We start from the raw sequence: 27,002 nt of genomic DNA on the forward strand, positions 1-27,002 counted from the left end.
ATGCGTCAAAATCGTTTACAATGGACAAAAGGACATTAAAATTGGACTCAACTTTATTAGGGAAATGTAAGCTTCTCAGATGAGTCCAAATTTAACATTTTTTCAGCGACGGTATGTCCTACATGAGAAGGAGAACTGGTGAGCGGTTCAAAGACGAATGTGTTCAACGAACTGTTAAGCAGGAAGGCAGCTGAATGGTCTGGGGTTGCTTTTCCTAGTATGACCTTGAGCAACTAGCACTAATAGAAGGAACCGTCAATGGGACTAAGTATCAAGAGCTACTTGAGACAGATTTATTGCCTTCAATGGAAAACCATTTTTCACGAGCGGATGTCCTTATTTTTCAGAATGACTCTGCGCCCTGCCATCGTGCCAAGATAGTAAGTATCAATTTTTTTGTACAACTAGAGTTTATTACTACAATTTTAATTACAAATTTTATACTTGTCCTTTTTTCTTTCTTTACGGTGAAGAATTATTTACCAAACATCGGGATCGCGGCTTTGGAGTGGCCAGGTACCAGTCCGGATATCAATCCCATTGAGAACCTTTGGCTTATAATGAAGGCTTTGGTATCGGGTATCACAGAAGAGACCAAAGAATTTAGCAGAATTGGATGAAAATCTCGAAGAAGCGTGGTATAACGGTATTGGAGGAACAATAAAAAACATTATAAATTCAATGCACGAGCGTATAAAAGCCGTTATAAAAAGGAAAGGAAAGTTGACCAAATACTAAAAAGAGTGTTTTTGTATAGATTAATGTTTCCTTTAACTAAAACTATAAAATTATTTCTCTAATGTAAATAAAAAAAATTATCTCTGTTTTATAAGTGCAATTCACAATCTTGACTTTTTTTACGCTTAATACTAATGTTTTAAAATGAAAAATTTTAACATTCCCTTAAAATAATAAGAAAAAACTAAGATTTTTTAGCTGTCCGGATTTCACTGGCCGCTACTGTATATAAATAACCAGGATGATGAGACGAGTTGAAATCCGGGTGACTGTCTGTCTGTCTGTCTGTCCATCCGTACATCTGTCCACGCATGCTGCAACTTGAGTAAAAATAAGATATCTTGATGAAACATGACATGTAATCAAATAAAGGACATTAATCTAAAACGTATAAAATGTCTTAACTATCCTCTAATAAGTTTAATGCACATCTCACAAGCTACTTAGAATAAAATGTATGTATATTCACTAAAAAAAATCTTTAACACCAAAACATATGGATGCAATCCGACTGCAACCACGCTTACTTAAAGCATAATTTTAGATCCTACTTTTTAGTACCAATGAATATAACGGAATAAAATTAAATAAGCCAAAATGAGGAGTATGAATTAAAATAGACACAAAATATGTTGAATTAGGTCAATACTTCCATACTTCTTCTTCTTTACCGGCGTAGACATCGCTTACGCGATTATAGCCGAGTCAACAACAGCGCGCCAGTCGTTTCTTCTTTCCGCTACGTCGCGCCAATTGGATATTCCAAGCAAATCCAGGTTCTTCTCCACTTGGTCCTTCCACCGGAGTGGAGGTCTTCCTCTTTCTCTCCTTCCCCCGGCGGGTACTGCGTCAAATACTTTCAGAGCTGGAGTGTCTTCATCCATTCGGACAACATGACCCAGCCAACGTAGCCGCTGTCTTTTAATTCGCTGAACTATGTCAATGTCGTCGTATATCTCGTACAGCTCATCGTTCCATCGAATGCGATATTCGCCATGGCCACCGCGCAAAGAACCATAAATCTTTCGCAGAACTTTTCTCTCCAAAACTCTCAACGTCGAGCCATCAGTTGTGGTAATCGTCCAAGCCTCTGCACCATAAAGCTGGACGGGAATTATGAGCGACTTATAGAGTTTGACTTTTGTTCGTCGAAAGAGGGCTTTACTTTTCAATTGCCTACTCAGTCCGAAGTATCACCTGTTGGTAAGAGTTATCCTGCGTTGAATTTCCAGGCTGACCTTGTTGGTGGTGTTTATGTTGGTTCCGAAATATACGAAAATATCTACAACTTCAAAGTTATGACTGTCAACAGTGACGTGAGAGCCAAGTCGCGAGTGCGACGACTGTTTGTTTGATGACAAGAGATATTTCGTCTTGCTCTCGTTCACTGCCAGACCCATTTGCTTTACTTCCCTGTCCAGTCTGGAGAAAGCAGAACTAACGGCGCGGGTGTTGAGGCCGATGATATCAATATCTTCGGCATACGCCAGCAGCTGTACACTCTTATAAAAGATTGTGCTGCTCGATTAAGTTCTGCAGCTCGAATTATTTTCTCCAGTAACAGATTAAAGAAGTCGCACGATAAGGAGTCGCGTCTGAAACCTCATTTGGTATCGAACGGCTCGGAGAGGTTCTTCTCGATACTGACGGAGCTTTTGGTGTTGCTCAAACAAGGCTGTGTACCGTATTAGTTATGCGGGGATACCAAAGTCAGACATCGCGGCATAAAGGCAGCTTCTTTTCGTGCTGTCGAAAGCAGCTTTGAAATGGACGAAGAGGTGGTGTGTGTCGATTCTCTTTCACGGGTCTTTTCCAAGATTTGGCGCATGGTGAATGTCTGGTCAGTTGTTGATCTAAAGCCACTCTGATAAGGTCCAATCAGTTTGTTGACAGTTGGCTTCAATATTTCACACAATACGCTCGATAGAACCTTATACGCGATGTTGAGGAGGCTTATCCCATGGTAGTTGGCGCAGGTTGTGGGGTCTCCCTTTTTGTGGATAGGGCAGAGCACGCTTAAATTCCAATCGTTGGGCATGCTTTCGTCTGACCATATTTTACAAAGAAGGTGATGTATGCTCCTTATCAGTTCTTCGCCGCCGTGTTTGAATAGCTAGGCCGGCAATACATCGGCCTCCGCTGCTTTGTTGTTCTTCTGAGTGATAATTTGCTACTCGAACTTTTTCATGGTCGGGCAATGGAACGTCTGCCCCATCGTTTTCGATTAGGGAATCGGGTTCGCCTTCTCCTGGCGTTGTACGGTCACTGCCGTTCAGAAGGCTGGAGAAGTGTTCCCTCCATAATTTAAGTATGCTCTGGGCATCGGTGACTAGATCACATTTGGGGGTTCTACAAGAGTATGCTCCGGTCTTGAAATATTTCCATACACCTAATATAAATATTTTAGAACTTCGGAGTGACTTAATGCCCTTCCTTACTTATTATTGTTTAGTTTTGCATCCTGTTTATGTGGGATTAAAATTTAATTTGTGTGGGATTAAACTATTTTGTTTTTAATCACGAATTTGGAAGTTTAGTTCAACTGTTCACAAGTAAGGACAAGCTAATTTCTAGTGTAAACGACCACTAATAAAAATCGCAACTCTCAGTTTTGTTTCTTGCAAATCTTTGTATATATAAATCTTCTGACCGTGTGTTTGCCTTGGAATTGCTCCTAAACGGATGGACCGATTTTGATGAAATTTTGTGTGTACGTTCAAGGAGATTCGGGAATGGTTTATATTTACAATTTGGTCCACTGGAAAATGTTTTTTAAATTATTTTTTCATTTTTAATCAATTTTTAAATTTGGAATGTTTGACCGATGGATGGCGCTACCATCGCAGTATCCAATATTCAAACCTTAAATTGGCGTAAACGTGTATTAAACAAAACGATGCCAAAGAAAAAGGCGACATCTGTGGATCAAGTTTTTATCACATCGCTTAATATCTATAAAAGAAAGTGATGTTAGTTACTACGCTTATAACTAGAGAACGCCTGGACCGATTTCGGTGATTACCACCAATTCGGATAGGTCTCCTCCCAAACAAGGAGAATACTTTTTTTTTAGGGTAATTCCAAAAAGTATCTTTTTTCCATAAACATTTTTTTTCAATTTTTGTTTGTTTTGTTTTTCAATATTTTGATTTGTAAATTATTTGAATAGTTCAATTTCGGTGGCTTGCTTTTTTATTCCGGCTATTCAAAAGAAAAATTATTTAGTAAAAACTTTACGTGCGTTTCACACAAAGAGGTCAATTGCAGATTGAAATTTGTTACGAAGCCACGAAGAGGTCGCCCTAATATCGGTTCATCAAAGTATGGCAGCCAAAGGCAAGGCAAGGCAAGAAGTACTCCCAGGATGCGGTGACATACGTGCGGAATTATGGATCGCGGTCAATAAGCAAGCGATCGTCACGATGTCACAGCACGACTTTTCAAACAACAGTTACGATGTTTCATGGAGTTTATCTTGGAGTAGGGTAGGTACATATATGTGGTACTGTTAGATGCTAAATGTACTCTGTTGAGTGGCAAAAGAGAGGTTTGTCGCAAGTACATATTCTTTGGATGGTGGATGGTTGTCACACCAGATCAAATTGATGAACTCATTTCTGCGGAAATTAATGATGCAGAGAAAGATCCAGTATTATATGAAGTGATGAAAACCAACATGGTTCATGGACCTTGCGGACACCACAATCACACTTCGGTTTGTATGCCTGACAATAAATGCGCGAAACATTATCCATGTGCTTTTCGGAAACACAAGCTGGAAATGATGGATATCCACTCTATCGGCGTAAATATCGAAGTTAACAACACATCAAAGTTGACAACACATGGGTCGTACCATATTCGCCACTATTGTCTAATTCACATTCAAAAGTCATGTGAATGTTGCGTATTGCAGTTTGGTGTAATCGATAAAATACGTTTGTAAATACGTCACCATAGGAAGCAACATGGCGGTTATTGGTTTTAAACGACACGGTCGATACGTGAACTGAAATAAAGTGCTTTGTAGGATATTTCTTTTGAAATTCATGAACGTTTTCCGACTGTTGTGCGTCTCGAAGTTAATTTGGGGAATGACCAAAGAGTCTATTTCAACCCAGAGAATACAGTACAGTCAACAGAAACACCACCAGCAACAAAATTAACATTAGCGAGTTTTTTCTCAACTTCCGTCAGTGATCCGTTTGCGAGAACATTGCCCTATTCGAAATACGTTGATATTATACATGGGATGCATCATCGAAGAAATTGTTACGCAGGAAGCAGGGTCATCCAGTAGATGGACATCCAGGTGTGTTCTCAACTAATGCATTAGAATGAACTTACACAATCCACCCGAAAAACGAATGCCACTGAAGTTCACACACATTTCGCGATGATCAGCCTTCAAATCCGCGTTATGGGATACGACCAAAAATTACATTGCCGAAGACATTTTACATTGCATACGCTAAGAATTGGAAATGGGTCAATACTGATTGATACTTCCCATGGTCTGATATCAATCCCATATGCCGTTTATCAATTCACGAAAGATGGACTCATCACGAATGTTTATACGAACATTGGCCAAACTGTCGTAAGTACGATTCCTTGAGTGTACGAGAAATTTTAGCTGCCACAAATACCTATGTTGTTGACTTAAACTGGAAAATTCAAAGTCAAATTCCAGGAGACTTGCAATCATACAAATCGATCGATCGTCTGACAATGAAGACGACACCGTGAATTACCAGTGGAATTTGTAAATTCTTTGGAGAGGCCTGGTATGCCACCGCATCATCGCAATCTGATTGTGATGCACCTATCAAATATAAGGGACAGAATGCTTGATTCTATGGATTTCTTTTGAGTTCTAACGATTTGCCAATTCGGTTCAAAAGTATTCCGTTTCCAGTGAAAATTGAATTTAAAATGACGATCAACAGAATAGTCGCATAGTGGGTGGCATACATTTGGAAATGCTATGTTTTTCACACGGCCAGATATACGTGGCGTGCTCAAGAGTTGGAAAACCATCTTCTCTGTACATTTACGCACTGAAACAGAAACAAAAAAATTTTTTTTATCAAGCTGCGTTACATTGAAGAAAAATGTAGACAAATAGCAAATAAATGATTATCAATAAGATATGAATTTTTGTCTTTTCATTTCAAAACACATAATTTCGCGCAGGACAACGGCTGCGGGGTCAGCTAGTTATTTTATAAAATTACAATATAAAATCTGTAGAACAAAGCGTTTAACAATTTGATATGGTTCCAAAACTCTTTTCATTTTCGGAAAAATCTCAAAATTTTAGAATTCCTTTGGAAAGGATTCTTGGGTGTACGCCCCATACTATTCTCAGAGACCATACCTTAGTGAGAATATAGTCTGGGTACACCTGTCAATCAGTATGTTCAATCCCTACCGCTAAAAACTTTACTTATATTTTCAATGGTTGGCAACGCCTAACCCAAAAGCAAAACGAAAAAAGGGAGAACACGAAAGCGGAGAACAGCTGATTAATCAAAACAAAACGGCAGATTAAAAAAAAAATATTTGCACGTTTTGATGTGATTTGCTGTTAGTAGGGGAAATAAAAAAAAAATTAAAACTAAAAAATTTGAAAAATTTGCCACGAAAAAGGACAGGTATGTACAAATAAATTTTTGTTTAAAACAAATTGTACTTATCTATTTCTTTAGGCTTATTATCCACTTGAATCCTCCGGATTTTCGGTAGGTGTCAAGACAAAATCTAATATGCTGTCACTGTGAAAATTGGGATTATTCCGTGAACAATCCAAGAGCGCAAGAAACACTTCATCATACATACTTATATGCGTACACATGTAAATATGTCGTCCTAAAAATTACAAATATTGTTCTACAATTGTCTCAAACATCATCATACATACTTATAAGAGTACACATGTACATATGTAAATATGTTACCCGCAAAAACTACAAATATTGTTGTACAAAAACAACAATCGTCACAAATAGCATCAGAAATCAATATGGTAGCCAAATATTCAATGCGCAAATTTCTAGAAAAACACACAACAACAATATTTTCATTCAAGAACGCAAGCGCCTATCAACAGGCAAACTTGCTTCATTCATAAAAACAAACACCATTACATTTCCTGAGCATGCCTTTGGCAACAAGTGTCTTTTCGCGACGATGGCAAAAGCTAAAAATCATAAATTGAACAATTTTTGATACTTGCATGAGAAGAAAAAAGTGACAACCCCGCAAATATAAGTATTCAAATATATTAGAATAAAATTGGCAACATAGTTGATTTGTCGATTTTCATGTCAAGAAATGTATCAAAGAAAATATTCAATATTCCTCTGATTTATGCTGTGAATCCCGGTTAAATAGTACTCCGCTTAAATGAAAATCTTCCGCCTTAACTGTCCATATCTTGCTGCATCTCACGGTTTATTTTTATGAAATACATAGTGTACAAAAAACTCACCTTATAGGCCACTCACACTTTTAGTCAAAACGAAAATGCACTAGATTCCAGAGAATCGTTATAAACTTTTATTTTTTATAAAATGCACTTCAAAATGGATAACAAAGTGGTTTGAAAGGTTTTAAAATTTAAGTTAAACGTTAAATATATATATTTCATTTATATACAAAATGAGTGAAGGTAAATTGCAACAGTTTTTGGAAAACGTTAAATAAATATATATATATACACAGGCGGGTAATCAGCGGAAAGAACCGGGATGCTGCGAAAGCGGAGATGTCATCTGATCGACGTCGTTTCGAAAAAAGGTGCGCGAGATCCTTTCTCTTTTCCTTTTGTTCGAATTGGAATGTAGAATGTCACGGCGTTTGGGTGCATGTGTGTGTATGTGTGTTAATGTGTGGTGTTCTCTCGCTGAGGTGAATGGTTGATTCGGTGTGGTGAATCGATGCAGATGCGATGCGACGTCGCTACTCATTTAGCCATCCGGGCCCCCCTGGGCGAGTATTTAGCCTAGAAGACGCTGTAGCTGCTGTAGCGTAGCGTAGCTACAACGCTGCTGAGACCTGTTGACCGACGGGACTGCGGCCTAAGCTGATGGCGTCGTGTTGAGGTTGCCCGGTTTTGGCGCCAGGGACGGGATTCTGCTGGAGAGGGTCCGCGCCGGCGGTATGCCGTCACAGGAGTCCTTTGAGAACGCCTGACGTTACCACTGGTGCGAGGAGCCGGTGGGCGCCCGGAGTCGCGTCTGGTAGAGCGGTGCAGCAGCGTACGGTGAGCCCGCACACAGATTTGGCAACGATTATTTGATGGGCACTCCTGAGTTGCGTGGGAAGTTGCCAGACAATTCAGGCAATACCCGTGCGCCTGTGCCACCTGCTGGCGTTGCATCGGCGGCATGCCTTTGAAGATACCGCAGTGCGATAGCCGATGCGGGCGGCAGCATAGTGGACAACGAATTCGTTGCAGATCCGCTGGTAATGCTGGCGTGCTTTGACGCGGAACCGTTGTCGCGGTGGCGCCTGTTGTTGTTCGAGGCGCTGCCGGTGCAGTGTTGGTCCGGGGTGCTGCTATTGGGGCAGCTTCGAAGCGAGGGGCGGAAACTGCCGAACGCATGGTTGGCGTTGACGATGATGCCATATCCACGTCCATATTACTCTGTGAGAAAAAAGATGATATCAGAAATATATTGGTAAATTTACAATAATATGGACTTTTGTGCCACGATATGTGGCATGAATAGGATGTCATTTTTTTATCAGACATTTATGTTAAGTCTTTTGTGTCATTTATTTTATTCGAGGTTTCGATTTGGTAAGCGGTTTATATGTTTTATCGATTTATTGATTTATTAATATTGCCGTTTCGGTTTTACGTTTCTTTATCTTCGGCGGTTGGTAGAAAGCATAATTTGACGAGCGGTCTGGTTAGCGTTCCGGTTTGAGTGCTTAGATCAACTACTCGAACATGACCGTCGGAACCGTAATGAAGTTGTTTTATGCGGCCGAGTCGCCATTCCGTAGGAGGGAGACAATCATCTTGTATAAGGACGCAGTCTCCAAGCTTTGGTGCCTTTTCTTGAGGTTTCCACCGGTATCTCTTGTGAAGGTCCTTTATGTAGTCTTCCTTCCATCGGCGGCTGAAGTCATGATGGAGAATTTTAATTCGCTCTTATCTATTTAATATGGATAGCGACTCCACGCCTGGCTCAGGTATGGCCAGAATGGGTGCTCCTTGGGTTTAAGCTGTGAAGTCGGAGGGATCTTGCGAGAGTGGCGAGATAGGTCTGGAGTTTAGTACGGCTTCGATACGAGTGAGTAATGTAGTAAACTCCTCATAATTGAATTTATGGTTACCAGCCGTTTTCTTTAAATGGGACTTAAAGCTCTTTACTGCTGATTCCCAGAGTCCGCCCATGTGAGGAGAACATGGGGGTATGAATTGCCAATCGATCCCTTGGGGTGCATATTTATTGACAATTTCGGGGGATACTTCTTTCATGAATTTTAAAAACTCTTTTTCCGTGGCTCTTTGAGCTCCGACAAAGTTTTTTCCATTGTCGCTCATAATTTTTAAAGGACATCCGCGCCGTCCGACAAAGCGGGCAAATGCTGCAAGAAAAGCCGCAGTAGTCAGATCCGAACATAGCTCGAGGTGTACTACCTTTGTTGTAAAACATACAAAGACAGCCACATACCCTTTTCTAAATGAGGAAGACCTTAACTTTGAGGCCTTTATCTGGAAAGGTCCAGCAAAATCAACCCCAGTGATGGTAAAGGGTAAAGCATAGTTGCAGCGTTCAGGTAGGGCTGCCATGATCTGCGTATGCATCTTGTGCCTGTACATAGTACACTGTTTACACATGAAAATGGTTCTTTTAATTTGTGGCTTTAGTCGCGGTATATAGAACTCTTGTCGGACCATTTGTTGCATCAAGCGATGCTCACCATGCAGTGTAAGCTGGTGGAGATACATATATTAGAAATAAGTAGGTAAAACGGGATTTCTCTGGGATAATGATGGGATGTCGTTCATTGTAACTAAGGCTGGAGTTGGCGAGTCTTCTATTTGCCCGTAGTAATCCCTTAGCGTCCTGGAATGGGTTTAAGACGAGAAGTGAGCTTCCCTTTTCGAGAGGTCGCTTTTCAAGCAACTTTGATTTCTCTTTGCTGAAGTAGCGAGTTTGTGTATACAAGATTAGACTGACCTTGGCATGTTGCAAGTCGAAATATGTCAGTTGTATGTAAGGATCGTTTGATATTCTTTTCATCTTTTGTTTAAGTTTATGGATGAATTTGTGCATATAAGCGACTACCCTTAGTGCACGAGGAAATGAGGAAAATCTTTGGAGAATATCATCCTCTTCTGGAGTGATATGAAAAATTTCTATTTTCCGACTTTCCAGAGGTATGATATTCCGAGCAGGAGACTTTGGCCAGAATTCTTGTGATTCTGTTAGCCATGTGGGACCGTTCCACCAGAGTGTAGTGCTGGTGAGGTGAAGTGGTTTGCAACCTCTTGTCTCCAGATCCGCTGGGTTATCTGCACTTGCAACATCTTGCCATTTTGCTGAGCCAACTAAGTCTAAGTTTTGTAGTATGCAATTTGATACATACTGTGTCTTCCAAGTATAGGGTGGTTTTTCCAACTATTTCTGAGTCTGACCAGAGATACATTTTGTGATCGCTTAATTTTAGATGGGTTTGAACTATTGAAATTAATTTTGCTAACAGAAGAGCACCAATTAGTTCAAGCCGTGGCAGGCTTAGTGTCTTCAAAGGTGCAACTTTGGCTTTGGCTACCAAAAGATGTGAAGTTATTTTGCTATCATACTGAGTGCGTTTTTAGACTGTTGCGCAATAAGCCTTTTCAGAGGCGTCACAGAAACCGTGTAATTCTGCGTTAATGTTAGGGGTGAAATTTACCCATCGAGGGATTCGAATTTCTGATATAGTATGTAGGTTGTTAGCAAATTGAACCCATTTTGTTAAACGTACAGGTTTATGTTTGAGTTTGCAACACAGAAGTTGCTAAAGGCAAATTTGTTTCACAAGTTTTTGCAACTTCATGTAACGTCCTAATGGCTAAATAGGGTGCGCAGTTGATGCCAAAGGTAACTGTTTTAAGTTTGTAGTCGCTAATTGGACTATTAGTTGAATTGCGGAAGACTATGCGTTGGAAATCCTGGTCATCTTCATGCACCAGAATTTGCCTATACATTTTCTCAACATCCCCGTTAAAAACGTATTTAAACATGCGCCAATTTAGTATTATCAACATGAGATCAGGTTGTAATGTTGGCCCTGTGTATAATACAACATTGAGTGATATGCCTCAGTTCGTACATTTTGAGGCAGTGAACACCACTCGTACTTTTGTTGTGATTTTTTCTGGTCTTATTACCCCATGATGTGGAAGGTAAAAAGATAAATATCTACCTTTGGATATCTTTTCATATGGTACAGTTTCTTCCATATGATTGAGGTCAAGATATTCCTCCATCACATTATCATATGCTGATTTTAGCTCATTTTTCTTCGTGAGGCTTTTTTCCATGCTTAGGAATTGCTGGACTGCTGAGATTCTAGAGTGACCTAGAGCTATAGTTTCGGGAAAGGTGGATTTGAATGGCAGTCGCACAACATACCGACCATGCTCGTTTCCTGTTGTTGTGGAATGGTAATAGGCTTCGCATGCCTGGTCTTCTTCTGAAAGTTTGGTAATCTGGGGTACTTCTTCCACTTCCCAGAATTTTTTAAGTTCATTATTTAAGTATTCGTTTGTTATATCTTCTACTTGTGTTGTGAAAGAATTTATTTTTTCAGTGACTTGGCCACTTATAATCCACCCAAAGATTGTATTTTTGGGCTAACAATTTATTGGAGATTTTCTCTATACCTTCAAGAATTATTTGAGGTATTAAGTCACTGCCTAATAATATGTCGATTTGTGATGGGGTATGACAGTTGGGATCTGCTAATTTGAGATGTGAGCATTTTTCTCAGTGTATTTTATTTACTTCATAGCTTGGAAGCAAATTTGTAAATTCCGGTAGAACGATGGCTTGTATTCTATTCGTGTATCCGCATTTGGAGAAACTATGGTGATTGGGCATATTTTATTAGAATTTTGAATAATTCTTCCGCCCATTCCCGAAATTTGAAAATTGGAATGTTTTATTGGCAATTTTAGCCGATTTTGAACCTTTGATGATATGAAGGATCTTTGAGAGCCTTGATCTATTAACGCTCTTAGTTTGAATAAATTACCTTTATGTTCAATGGTGATGACCGCAGTGGGTAAAAGAATTTTGCTTTCATTTTCTGAATGAAGCGCTTGAATTTTTGCTGCTTTAGAGCAACATGGTTGTTCTTTTCTTTTTTCGGGATTTGAGGTTTCGGGATTACTTGATGTAGTTGTAGCGACTAACCCCGTGGTTTTTTGAAATGGACTTTTCTTCACATTTTGAAAATTGGTAACATGAAGCAATGAGTGATGTCTTCGTTGACAGTATACACATTTGAATTTGCTTTCACAGTCTTTTGTCATATGAGATTTCGACAGACAGTTGACGGACTAGAAACGGATAATTTTTTGAATCTCTCGCAAGATCTTAATTTATGACCTCCCTTACAGAGTTCACACAATGATTGCCATTGACTACTTTGATTTGACACGAATGTGTGACTTTTATTGACGTGTCTATTATATTGTATGTTATTACTGGCTTGGGGTTTGAACAAGTTTTTACTTGACTCTTTTTGATGACTTTTTGGCTTTATAGTTTTTTTTGTCTATTCGCTCAGCTATCTCGTATTGAGCAGTGAGGAATGTTTTCATCTGTTGCCAGGTGGGCATTATTTTTCTTAAACAATTGGTCACTGTGGAGTGTAAGTTTTGTAATTCCTGGCTAGTTTCTTGTTGGATTTTTGGCAAATGCAATAATGTTTTTATTGGGTTTTCTATCATAACCCTTTCATTTTCGTATTTTTCGACAAGTGCTTCCCAAGCCAGTTGAAAATTTTCGTCATTTAAAGCGAATTGCTTGACGATACTGCCTGCTTCCCCTTTTGTTTTATACCTGAGATGGTATAGCTTTTGTGTTTGTGAAAGTTTAGGATGGTTTATATAAACAGCAGTGAACATGTCCCGGAAGGACGGCCACTGGTCATAACATCCATTGAAAACTTCAGTATCACAAGCTGGTACCTTTAGATACATGCCTTTATCTAGGCCTTCTTTTGGTATTGTAACTACTCTGGGAGGGGGAGTAGAGCCACTTGGCCTTACGAAACTTATTTGTTCAGTTATCATTCCCTTTGTTAACTCGTACTGATCTCGGCAGTTATCACACTTGGCTGTCGCCGAAGCTTTTGTGTTTTCGGGGAGAGAAAACAGCGTCGTCAGTATCTAGTACTGTATCGTACGCTGCCAAAAGGCGTGCCCATAGATTGTTAACACTTTCTAATTTTATATTTAAAACTGATTCCGTAATGTCAGTAATAGGGGAAGCTTGAGACCGGGTGCAATATCCTATAAAGCTATCACTTTCAGTGATAAATTTCGATATTATATGATCTTTTGATCCCTTTTGCTTTGTACCGCGCTTAGAGCTTGTAGCTTCTGCAGGTGTGCTTTGTTTATCGTCGTCAGCCATTTTTGGAATGGTGAGAAACTGACCTGATTTAGATTCTTTTGAATCTGTGCTCATTTAGAATAAATAAGAATTTAGAATAAAATTTGATGAGATATTTCTGATAAATACCGAAAACCGAAAACTCTTTTAAGTACATAAATAAGAGTTGTTATTCCCGTAAATTTACTAAAATACGCGTTAATCGTTTTTGTCAACCGCACTATTGTATTTAAATAGTTGTGATTTTATATTTATTTTTATATATTTTATATTACGGATTTATCCGTATGTCCTTGTATATAAGTACTCGTACAGGCGGTATACGAAGTCACTAACCTTTGTACATATATGTGCATGCTATGTGCGTATTGATGTGCATATGATATACTAAATTGGTTGATATTTAATCCCGCTTATTTTTGTAATACAAAGAACAAGGAGATATTGTTGGTTAATATTTGCCTATACTGGCTTAGAGTACGTACTATATAAGTATGTACTAATATATTTATCGTTAATAAGATTTTATTATTTATTAATATTTTTTTTTAACTCCGCACCGCTTTTTGTTAATAATTAAGCTATTATCGCAGCTTCTAATAAGTTTGGATTTATTATATATATTATTGTTTTTTTTTTATGTATGGCGTAGGCAAAAAGAATAACGAATATATGTATACAGTATGTATATCTTTATATACATACATCTTCTGACCGTGTGTTTGCATTTGAACTGCTCCTAAACGGATGGACCGATTTTGATGAAATTTTGTGTGTATGTTCAAGGAAATTTGAGAATGGTTTAGATTTACAATTTGGTCCACTGGAAAATGTTTTTTAAATTATTTTTTCATTTTTAATCAATTGTTAATTTTGGAATATTTGACCGATAGATGGCACTACCATCGCAGTATCCAATATTCAAACCTTAAATTGACGTAAACGTGCATTAAAGAAAACGATGCCAAAGTAAACGGCGACATCTGTGGATCAAGTTTTTATATTGTGGACAGAGTTGTTCGTTCTTAAGTAATAAATTGGGTGATTCATACATCTATGGGTAGCTATAACATTTTTTTCATACCTGCTAACTATTGGAGGGGGTATCTTGACAGGCAATTTAAAATTGCAAAAAGGTCTGGCATAAAAAAATAGCGGCATAACTGAAATGTTGATAAAAAATTTGAGATATACAGAAATCTTTTCAAAGCATTGCACAGAGCAATGCAATATTTAAACGGGAACGATGAATACATATGTATATGCGTACAATTTCAAACTGATCCTTCCTGAAAAATAATAAAATTGCTAAATATTGGGAATGGTAGAATAGAACTGCAATCAAATACACAATGCAATGAATTAAAACCGGCCCATTTATCATTCGATGAATAATATACCACGGGCATCCCAAAAGACTGATGCCATAACCTTGCCAGCCGATTTTTTTGTCTTTCCACGCTTGAGAACCGTTTCTTAATATGCAGTGCACCAGGCTGACAATCGATTGGACTCGATTGATTTCACTGATGCACAGCCCAAATTCAATAGTATTTTTACCCCAAAAACCAATTCTTTCTTAACGCACGAAATGCTTTTTGATTCATTTTTGTTGCTTCATCAAAAATGCGATTATTTCTTAACTAATATTTATAATGTAACTAATAGAAATCATATAGATGGTATTAGTAGGACTATCTATGTATCAGCCACAGTAAAACGTAAGCGGGTCCTCTAGTCATATATATGTATATGTACCTATATTTGCGCGATCAGAATGTAGCGAGAAAAGAAAATGAACAATGTGCAGGTCATTAACCTCTGCACTTGCGGATTAGCAAGTATATGCTTCAATATATTAATATTTATTTGAATGTTTGTTTGTACTTGTTAGTAACTACTAATTTATGTTTGCTGCATTTATGTATTTTAAGTATGATATGGATAATTGCATATGTAAATATGTATGTTTGTTTTTATTCTCGCTCGTGGAAATTTTGCTTTTATGCCTTTCGCTTACCTCTTTTATGCAATCCTGCTTACTGTTAGAAGAAACAGAAGGGGTATTGTTGGGAAGATTTGCAAGTAAATACTTGAATATAATTTGTTTGTTTTCTGTTGTAGTGGGTGTGTTTGTATACACAAGGGTAAGCTTAGAAGGCAGTAAATTATTTCCTTTTGTATTTATAAAAATATATGGATGATATATTTTTTCAACTGTATTTTGTTCCCGTTTAAAAATTGATCAAACGGATTATATACCTAGATTTATATATTTGATACAACCGTATGATATCATACATATTTACATATGTGTATAAAAAATGGAAACGACTTACTTTGTCTAGCCTCAAGGGAGTTTTGGGAGAAAAAAGTACATATATTGTATATTCAGATAATTTTGGGGATATTATCCTCAGCTTTCGGTTTCCGCCTGTATTTAGTGTTCTCCTATTTCCTCCTGTGTTTAATGTTCCTTTCCTAATTTCCTCCTTTGTTTAGTGTCCTCTTGCTCCCGTTTCCTCCTTTGTAGAGTATGTATGCATGTAGGTATGCGTTCGTTGTTATGTTGTTTTTTTTTTTTCTTATTATATCGCGCCCGATTTATGTTATAATTTTTGCTATTTTTTTTGTTTGTTAAACCGCGCCCGATTTGTTTTATAATTTTTGCAATTTTTATTGTTAAACCGCACCCGATTTATGTTTGACACTTTGTGCGTTATCTGTTATTATTATTAATAATAGTCACAGCACTGGAAAACTTAGTAAAATTTTGTAAATTTAGTAAATTATTATTATTTTCCTAAAATTTTGTTTCTTTAATTTATAATTTTTTCAAAAACTTATTAATAATCTATTTTTATTATATTTGTTTTGTGGTGGCCTAGACGTAGCAATTTTTGTTTGTAAATTTTTATTTTTTAATTATATATGTATGTATATGCACGTATTTTTATGCTTTTTGCACTGCACTTTCATTTATTTGTTTAATATTTTTATCTTTTTTATATACATGTACTTTTTCTAGCACAGTATATAATATATATAGTTATGTGTACAAGTATGTACTATAATTTCTTTTAGTCACTGCACTTGCTGTATCCAAAACCATATGTTCTTTGTTGTTTGTGTTTTTTATTTAGTTTTGTCACTTATTATTACCTTTTCGGTTTTTATTACCGCACTTTCTCACAGTTGAAATTTTTATTTTATTTTATCGAAATCTTAATTTTATATTTTTATTTTTTTTTACTTTATTTAGCCACAGTGCCTTTCTTTATGGCTCGAAGGACCATGTACAAAAAACTCACCTTATAGGCCATTCACACTTTTAGTCAAAACGAAAATGCACTAGATTCCAGAGAATCGTTATAAACTATTATTTTTTATAAAATGCACTTCAAAGTGGATAACAAAGTGGTTTGAAAGGTTTTAAAATTTAAGTTAAACGTTAAATATATATATTTCATTTATATACAAAATGAGTGAAGGTAAATTGCAACAGTATTTGGAAAACGTTAAATAAATATATATATATACACAGGCGGGTAATCAGCGGAAAGAACCGGGATGCTGCGAAAGCGGAGATGTTATCTGATAGACGTCGTTTCGAAAAAAGGTGCGCGAGATCCTTTCTCTTTTCCTTTTGTTCGAATTGGAATGTAGAATGTCATCGCGTTTGGGTGCATATATGTGTATGTGTGTTAATGTGTGGTGTTCTCTCGCTGAGGTGAATGGTTGATTCGGTGTGGTGAATCGATGCAGATGCGATGCGACGTCGCTACTCATTTAACCACATAGAAATTATTGTTTTAAGGGGGTATTCTAGTCTAGAAATGCTATTTAACGACATTTTTTAAAGTCCAATAAAAAAAAAACTGAGAACATTTTTACTATCCAATTTTTTATCAGATATTTATAGATAGAAGAAGAAGAAGAGATTTATTGATATTTTAATAATACAAAAAAAAAATAAAAAAATTTTTGTTATAATTTGATTAATTGCGGCGTGGTGGCGTGGAGGGGGTTGAAAATAAGGGTGCGCCCTTCCTGACACGATTCCAACACTTTGGGTGATCGGAAAAAAAAGAAAAAAAAAATTTTAATCAGTACAAATGCCGCTATCGTCTGAACTAGGATAAATTAAAAAAAAAAATTTTCAGTAAATGGCGACTGTTTGAATTTTTTGCCCGTTTTTTGGCAAAGATCAAAATTTTTTAAAAATAGTAAAAATCAAATTTTTTTAATAATCCTAGTTCCAACCATACAGAGATACATATATAAAGAAGGTCCACACCAAATTTCAAGTTAATCGGTTCATTAGAACTTCAGAAGTCATGTCAGAAGTGTTGTAAATAGTAGTTTCGAGAAAAACGCGATTAAAATTTTGCGTTATGCGATATTCGCTCAACCGTTATACGATATTCGCTCACTAAAATGGCTATAACTTTGAAAATAATTTGAGTTTTGAAAAATCCTTTTAGGGAGATATTTTTGAATATCAAAACTATTGAAATATGAAAAAAAAAAATTTCGATTTTTTCAAATTTCTAGACTAGAATACCCCCTTAAGTACCACTCACTTAATATTCGCACTCGCTTATGTGCCATATTATATTTTTATTTTTACAAACCACAAACATCTGTATCTTTGATTGTGGCACATAACCGGGATTGACTTTATTAGTCAAGGAAGGTAAAAAATATTTTAACGCGGCTTTCAAAATTCTGCGTCGATATGTATGCAAGCTTACACACAAACATACATATCTACGCTGGTGTGTATGCGAAGCTGTTTCAGCGGCAAGGGAAGCGGTGGCAATTGGCGATCGTTTGTTTGTGTTTTCGGCACAGCTCGGATTTTCTACCAACAACACAATGTTGTGACGCTTTGTCGTCGCGTTGGTCCGTTGACACATTGACTCTTTGGCAAAACGTGAGCTTCGCCATTGGTTGTCCGTGTTAACGGAAATTTCGCATGAAAGAATAAGTATACATATTTACATACAAAGTTGTGTATGGACAAATATACAAGCATTTTGCGTATGGTTCTTTTGTTTACATGCACACATAACGTGTGATTTTTTTGAGGTTAGGATTTTCATGCATTAGTATTTGACAGATCACGTGGGATTTCAGACATGGTGTCAAAGAGAAAGATGCTCAGTATGCTTTGACATTTCATCATGAATAGACTTACTAACGAGCAACGCTTGCAAATCATTGAATTTTATTACCAAAATCAGTGTTCGGTTCGAAATGTGAAAATCCGCTTTTTTATCGACAAATTTTGTTCAGCGATGAGGCTCATTTCTGGTTGAATGGCTACGTAAATAAGCAAAATTGCCGCATTTGGGGTGAAGAGCAACCAGAAGCCGTTCAAGAACTGCCCATGCATCCCGAAAAATGCACTGTTTGGTGTGGTTTGTACGCTGGTGGAATCATTGGACCGTATTTTTTCAAAGATGCTGTTGGACGCAACGTTACGGTGAATGGCGATCGCTATCGTTCGATGCTAACAAACTTTTTGTTGCCAAAAATGGAAGAACTGAACTTGGTTGACATGTGGTTTCAACAAGATGGCGCTACATGCCACACAGCTCGCGATTCTATGGCCATTTTGAGGGAAAACTTCGGACAACAATTCATCTCAAGAAATGGACCCGTAAGTTGGCCACCAAGATCATGCGATTTAACGCCTTTAGACTATTTTTTGTGGGGCTACGTCAAGTCTAAAGTCTACAGAAATAAGCCAGCAACTATTCCAGCTTTGGAAGACAACATTTCCGAAGAAATTCGGGCTATTCCGGCCGAAATGCTCGAAAAAGTTGCCCAAAATTGGACTTTCCGAATGGATCACCTAAGACGCAGCCGCGGTCAACATTTAAATGAAATTATCTTCAAAAAGTAAATGTCATGAACCAATCTAACGTTTCAAATAAAGAACCGATGAGATTTTGCAAATTTTATGCGTTTTTTTTTTAAAAAAAGTTATCAAGCTCTTAAAAAATCACCCTTTAATTACATACATATCGAGCCCTAACCGCCAAAAAGACGTAAGCACCATGATTATCGATTTTTGTTTTTTGATAAAAATCGATAGTTTTCCATCATTCGCATCATCTCACAAAATACCATAGCTATAAAATGAACCGTTATGATTTTATAGCTAAAACTAGGGGTATGCGAATCCAGTTCGATTCGAGTCGAATCGAATCCTTAGATTCGATTCGATATTCGAGTCAAATATCGAATATTTCGAATAGTTCGAATAATTCGAATTATTCGAGCTATTCGAATTATTCGAACTATTCGAATTATTCGAACTATTCGAATTATTCGAACTATTCGAATTATTCGAACTATTCGAATAATGCGAATATATGGGTCGATTGATTTTTTGAAAATTTTAAACGAAAATGACAAATGTACGTCGGATGCATGACAGAAATTCAGATACTAATGGCGCTAATTAAAAAATCATGCAAATAGTCAAATATTAAAATTATTCGAATTATTCGAACTATTCGAATAGTTCGAGTAATTCGAATAGTTCGAGTAATTCGAATAGTTCGAGTAATTCGAATAGTTCGAATAATTCGAATAATGCGAATATTCGGGTCGAATCTCGAATCGAATAATTCGGTTCGATTCGCGTCGAATAATTCGAAATTTCGAATATTCGCATGCCCCTAGCTAAAACAATTTAGACGTATGTATATATTTCGTTTGTTTACATATTTTGTTACAACGAAGTGGTGCTTACGTCTTTTTTCGAGTCAACATATTAGTTTTGATTAGCGGCAAAATCGCAAAATATTTTACTTTTTATCAGTGATTGTGCAATATGGAATTGTGTCAACAAGTAGTAAGTGCACTGTGTTGTTTTTGTAAATATAAGTATTTCGATAAATTTCATTTTATATTTTGGTGCTGTAAAACTTTGTTTCAGATTGCATTCAAAAATGGTCTTGTTCCATACAGCGATACTGATTCTAATCATTCTTCTGAGCAAAAAACTTATTCACAAACAGAATCCGAAAATGATATTGAAGAAGAGACATGCGTGGGCAAAAGGTTACGGAAACAAAAGAATATTACCTAAGAGATTACAAAATAAAAAACAACGTGATACTAGTGTTCAGCCGAATCCTTGTATAAATAAAAAGTGTGGAAATCTTTGTGATGATAAGTTCATCGAGTCAGATCGGATAGCAATAAATGAACATTTTTGGGGCTTCGGCAACAAAATTAGACAAAAAGACTGGCTCCTTTCGTGTATAACAAGGTTATCCGTCCGAAGACGAAGAGGTGATAGTAACAGAAGGCAATATACATATAATTATGCAATTAATTATAATGATAATACTATTAAAATGTGCCAACAGTTTTTGCTGAAAACGCTTCACATATCGGAAAAAAGTTAAGATTGGCTAGAAACAATGCGAGTGGTTTGAAAAGTTTTAGTGAGGAAAAAAAAAATCTACGCCTCATAATAAGTCTGACGAGTCCAAGGTTGCACTTTTAAAATCATTTATTGAACAATTGCCAGCAGTTCCCTCGCATTATTGTCGTAATAAAAGTAACAAGCTGTATCTTCCTCAAGAATTTCGCAATATAAAAGGATTATATGATTGCTATACCAAGCATTTAAATAATGTTAATCAGGAGTCGTCACTGTTATCCTTAAGAGTCTTCCGAAATGTTTTTACAAATAGTTTTCATATCGGTTTTCACTTGCCTAAAAAAGACAAATGTGTAACTTGTGAAAATTACAAAAACCTGGACAGCGCAAAACAAAACCATTTAAAGCAAACTGAAGAATACCAAACACACATAAGAAACAAAGATAAGTGTAAAGAAATCTTTTTAGAGGATCAAACACAATGTAAAGCCAATTCGTCCTTCCTATGTGCTAGCTTTGATCTCCAAAAGGTTTTAAATACACCCCATGGAAAAAGCATAAAATTATTTTATTCTCGAAAGTATGCATACTATAATGAAAGCGTGTATGAAAATGGCACCAGAAATGGTTATTGTTTTTTTTTTGGGAGAAGCTGACGGGAAAAGAGGATCTAATGAAATTTCCACTGTGGTCTTTGAGTATTTGAAAATTGTCGACGAAAGAAGAACTCACTCTTTACTGTGACAGCTGTGCTGGTCAAAATCGGAATAAAACTATGCTTTCCACATTAGTATTTTTTCTTACAATTTCGAATTTTATACACAATATAAAAATTACGTATTTGTTACCACCTGGGCATACTATGATGCCAGTTGACTCTATACACAGCACTATTGAGGCATTTACTCGCGATAAAACTATTTGGGCCCCTAGTGAATGGTATGCCATGATTTCAAACGCCAGAACTAATCCCGAAAATTATAAATGCATTATAATGAACAATTCTGATTTCAAAGATTGGAAAACATTTTCTCAAACTATGTTTCCCACTTCAATTAAAATCTCTTTTCCAAAATTACGTTCTGCTTCGTTAGAAAAAAATAATCCTATCATGAAACTTAAATACGGATATTTTGACGATTCCAAAATTGAAGAATACGATCTTAACTCCATTGCAAGATCAAGACGAAATAATTCTTTAATAGAAAATGGACCTCTACGTTTATATGATAATTTATTAAAAATTTCTTCAAAAAAATACAAAGATCTAAAAACACTATGTGATAAAAACACAATACCTACAAGATTTCACAGCGAATTTTTAAATTTAAAATACGATGAAATTATTAAAGATGTTCTACCTGAAACTGATCAAGAAGACAATTAGTATTTTCTAGAAAGCCAACTATTTTTAAAACTATTCAATTAAAGTTTAAAAACTATTATTATTTATATAAGTTTGCAGTTAAAATTAATTCTGTACTCTAAAGTATTTTTCATATTAATTTTATTTTTTATTGACACTAATGAATTTAAGGTTAATTTTTGTACACGAAAAAATTTGAAAAATTAAAAACAGAACAAAGTTTTTTTTACTAATATCATTGGACGTAACCGTCAAAACATAAATTAGTAGCTATCCAGCATGACAGCAAAAAAGACGTAAGCGACATTAATACCCGTTATCTTGGAAATATATGAAAAAAAAATAAATACAATGTATAGTTAAGAAGTAGCAGTGCATACATACTCAATTCCACTGCACTACTTCTTCCTGAACAAAAGATTAAAAAAAAAAATCTTCCCCTGTATAATTTGTTTTTTGGCGCTTACGTCTTTTTCGCGGTTAGGGCTCGATATGTATGTACGTGAACATGCGCGACCGCTTGGCCTTTTAACATGTTATCAAAAATTTTAAAGACCTGGAAATAAATATGTACATATGTAGGTATATAAATATGTATGTATATATCTTATCAAACCTACATATATTAATTAAATAATTAGGTAATAATACAAATATGATTTTATTATACATAAAATATATGTATAAAGATTTAAGGAATTCATCATCAAATAGTATTGGTGTGATGTGTAGTGATGTGGAAGGTTAGTGGTGAGTGTGGTGTGCTGTTATGATGATTTTGTGTATTGAAATGTGGTGTGGCTGTGTTTCATGACAGAGTAGGCCGAGAGTCATTTAGACAGGGGGGGTAACCACCAAACACAAAATTGTAAAATTCAAAATAGACGTGTAATTAGTAATTTTTCCAATATGTCATTAGAAAACGAGAATAATTGCAGCAACAAATGCTACCCTTAAATTGAAAGTAGAGGAGTTGCGAAGGCAATTAGAGGGGTTAACAAATTCGGCTACGGTTACCGATTACCAAGACGAAGTGATTAATCCACAGATCAGGTGCGAGGAGTCGCTTGAGATGATCAAGTCACTACCAGAATTCTCTCGTAAACAAAATATGTACGTTAGTTGAAGGGAGTCCGAAAGTAATACGATGAGCCTATATATGACAATATTGCGGAATAAAATAACATATGACGCAAATGACCTATTGTCTAATCATGAGACAATACTGAATTTTGAGGCCATCTTATAGCCCTGACAGACGACAGCGCTAATATGCATTAGCGGGCTTAATTTACACTTATTTGCGCATTTGACCCATGTTAGTGCAAGTTTGTAATGCACAAACATTCCGTGCATTTGGTTGAATTTACTAAATTTTTGTAGGCAACACTGCTCAAAAATGGCCGATTTTTGCTTTTTATTAACAGATGTCGCACTTTTGCTATCCATTTTTCCAATATTCTTAACTTTTTTGCACACTTTTTCCGCATTACAATCAATTATTGCTATTAATTTCACTCTATTATCTTTTAACGTAGATAATAATAAACGAATTTTTTCGTTAAATTTATAATGATTTTCCAAAATTACTAAAATTTCTTTTAATAATTTATCTTATTCATTTTTATTTCACTTTCTGTCTAAATGCACAAGCCTGCCGTCTGTCACCATAAAATTTCAATTCGCATTAGCGTTGCTTAAGGCGCATTAATTTTGCTCGTCTGTCAGGGCTATTAGCAAGCTTTGATTTTGCGTATGCTGATAACGGCCTGCTCATATAATCGAACAGGAAGTGAGCATATTGCGGCAGGGTAGTAATACCATGGAGTCATGTGTAGAAGTTCATGCAAGTGAGGAAAGTTCTCTGATCGCCATTCACTTGGGAGTGGCCAGAAACGATTCTTTTACATATGACTCAAGCAGCTCACGACTTCCGGTCTTTGACCAAGTATCCTCTGGGTAGCCTAAGAACATCCGTTTGAAGGCAAGCTAAAGTGAGAAGGCGAAATATCCCCTACTTAGGGTTGTGCGCTGGGTTTGGGACCCGCCACGTAAAAAAACACCCCCAATGAATAACAACAATCAGCCTCGGAAACCCCATTTTTGATGACGACCATGGCAAACGAAATAAGAACTACGAATTGAGGGCATGCACCTGGAATGTCCGGTCCCTTAATTGGGAAGGTGCCGCTGCCCAGCTGGTTGATGTCCTCGTAAAAATAAAGGCTGACATCACCGCCGTCCAAGAAATGGGATGGACGGGACAAGGACAGAGGCGAGTAGGTCCTTGTGACATTTACTACAGTGGTCATATAAAGAAGCGCAAGTTTGGTGTTGGATTCGTGGTGGGAGAGAGACTCCGTCGCCGAGTACTATTATTCACTCCGGAGAATGAGCGTCTAGCCACAATCCGCATCAAAGCGAGGTTCTTCAACATATCGCTGATTTGCGCCCACGCCCCGACGGAAGAGAAGGACGATGTGACCAAAGATGCCTTTTATGAGTGCTTGGAGCGCACTTATGTGAGATGCCCCCACCACGATGTCAAAATCGTGCTTGGTGACTTCAACGCCAGGGTAGGAAGATATTTTTGGCACTACGGTCGGTAAATTCAGCCTCCACGAGGAAACATCCCCAAATGGGCTGAGGCTGATCGACTTCGCCGGGGCCCGAAATATGGTTATCTGTAGTACTAGATTCCAGCACAAGAAAGATCGATCATGTTGTGATAGACGGAAGACACGTCTCCAGTGTTTTAAATGTGCGTGCGCTCAGAGGTCCTAACATCGACTCGAATCACTATATTGTTGCAGCCAAAATTCACACCCGCCTCTGTGCAGCAAAAAACGCACACCAACAAACACAAGGAAGCTTCGACGTCGAGAAGCTGCAATCACAACAGACAGCCGAAAGATTTTCCACTCGGCTTGCACTCCTGCTCTCTGAGAGCACTCTTCAACAACTCGGTATAAGGGAACTGTGGGACGGCATTTCACATTCCTTACGTACAGCTGCAACCGAAACCATTGGTTTTCGGAAAGTGCAAAAGAACAGCTGGTACGACGAGGAGTGCCGTGTCGCAGCGGAGAGAAAACAGGCTGCCTACCTCGCAACGTTACGAGCGACCACAACACGTGCGGGATGGGATAGATATCGAGAGTTGAAGAGGGAAGCGAGACGCATTTGCAGACAGAAAAAGAAAGAGGTATGAAGAGCTTGATAAGCTGGCCGACAGGTGTTATGCCCGAAAATTTTACTAAAAAATGCGGCGGCTTACAGAAGGTTTCAAGACCGGAGCATATTTTTGTAGAACCCCCCAAGGTGATCTAGCCACCGATGCCCAGAGCATACTTAAATTATGGAGGGAACACTTCTCCAGCCTGCTGAATGGCAGTGAGCTCACAACACCAGGAGAAGGCGAACCCAAACCCCAATCGATGACGATGGAGCTGACGTTCCATTGCCCGACCATGAAGAAGTTTGAATAGCAATTGGCCGCTTGAAAAACAGCAAAGCGGTAGGGGCGGACGGATTGCCGGCCGAGCTATTCAAACACGGTGGCGAAGAGATGATAAGGTGCATGCATCAGCTGCATTGCAAAATATGGTCGGACGAAAGTATACCCAACGATTGGAATTTAAGTGTGCTATGCCCAATCCATAAAAAAGGAGACCCCACAATCTGCGCCACCTACCGTGGGATTAGCCTCCTCAACATCGCATATAAGGTTCTATCGAGCGTATTGTGTGAAAAATTAAAGCCCACCGTCAACAAACTGATTGGACCTTAGCAGTGTGGCCTTAGACCTGGTAAATCAACAACCGACCAGATATTCACCATGCGCCAAATCTTGGAAAAGACCCGTGAAAGGAGAATCGACACTCACTACCTCTTCGTCGATTTCAAAGCTGCTTTCGACAGCTCGAATGTCTGAATTTGGTATCCCCGCAAAACTAGTACGGCTGTGTAAACTGACGTTGAGCAGCGCAAAAAGCTCCGTCAGGATCGGGAAGGACCTCTCCGAGCCGTTCGAGACCGAACGAGGTTTCAGACAAGGCGACTCTCCATCGTGCGACTTCTTCAATCTGCTTCTGGAGAAAATTATTCCAGCTGCAGAACTAAATATAGAAGGTACAATCTTTTATAAGAGTGTACAGAGTTGCTACATAAAAGCAGGAATTTACAAAAATAAAAACGAGTTGGATATTTACAAAAGAGTAAAAACAATGAATGGCTTTTCAATAATATGACATTATCATTTAATTACATTGTTTGGAAGACAGATTTATTAATTGGTTAAACATTTTTAAGTAACATCGAGGCGGTAATAGTTTTAAGAATGAGAAGCTAATAATAAAAGGTGATAAAGAGGTGGATTTATTTAATTTAGGAAGAGAATATGAGCAACCGGGAAATGAAGAATTAGAGTGATATAATTACTTGGGATATCAATATCATCGGCATACGCCAGCACCTGTACACTCTTATAAAAGATTGTACCTGCTCGATTAAGTTCTGCAGCTCGAATTATTTTCTTCAGCAGCAGGTTGAAGTGGAACTAAAATACATATATGTTTTCCTATAAATATACAAACTGAAAACTTTGATTGGCACCCAACGGGGTCACAATAATCAAAGGATTCAAAATAAAATCCTTAAAGTTAACGTCTCAAAAATAAAGGAATATATTTCCTTAAAAATAAAAAAATACCCATAGAAGGACTAACCCCGCAACTAAGTGAAATGTATAAAATTAAAAAAATTAAAATGACAGAAAACGCCGAAATAGCAGCACTAAAAGCCATAGTTGTAGATTTCCTGACGAAGTCGATCTAAACATACTCAAGTCCTTTAACACCTTCGT

At 37.3% G+C, this 27,002-nt stretch overlaps 1 protein-coding gene across 1 annotated transcript; it reads right to left on the reverse strand.

Annotated features, from left to right (window-relative positions):
* Positions 1-5,587: 5,587 nt before the first annotated feature.
* LOC125776708 (uncharacterized) lies at positions 5,588-11,591 on the reverse strand. Its single transcript, XM_049450249.1, has one exon. The coding sequence runs from the start codon at positions 8,495-8,497 to the stop codon at positions 7,745-7,747; it is 753 nt and encodes a 250-aa protein (XP_049306206.1). The 5' UTR covers positions 8,498-11,591; the 3' UTR covers positions 5,588-7,744.
* Between the last annotated feature and the right edge of the window lie 15,411 nt (positions 11,592-27,002).

This window comes from Bactrocera dorsalis, chromosome 2, assembly GCF_023373825.1.
Source record: "Bactrocera dorsalis isolate Fly_Bdor chromosome 2, ASM2337382v1, whole genome shotgun sequence".
Classification (NCBI taxonomy): Eukaryota; Metazoa; Arthropoda; class Insecta; order Diptera; family Tephritidae; genus Bactrocera; species Bactrocera dorsalis.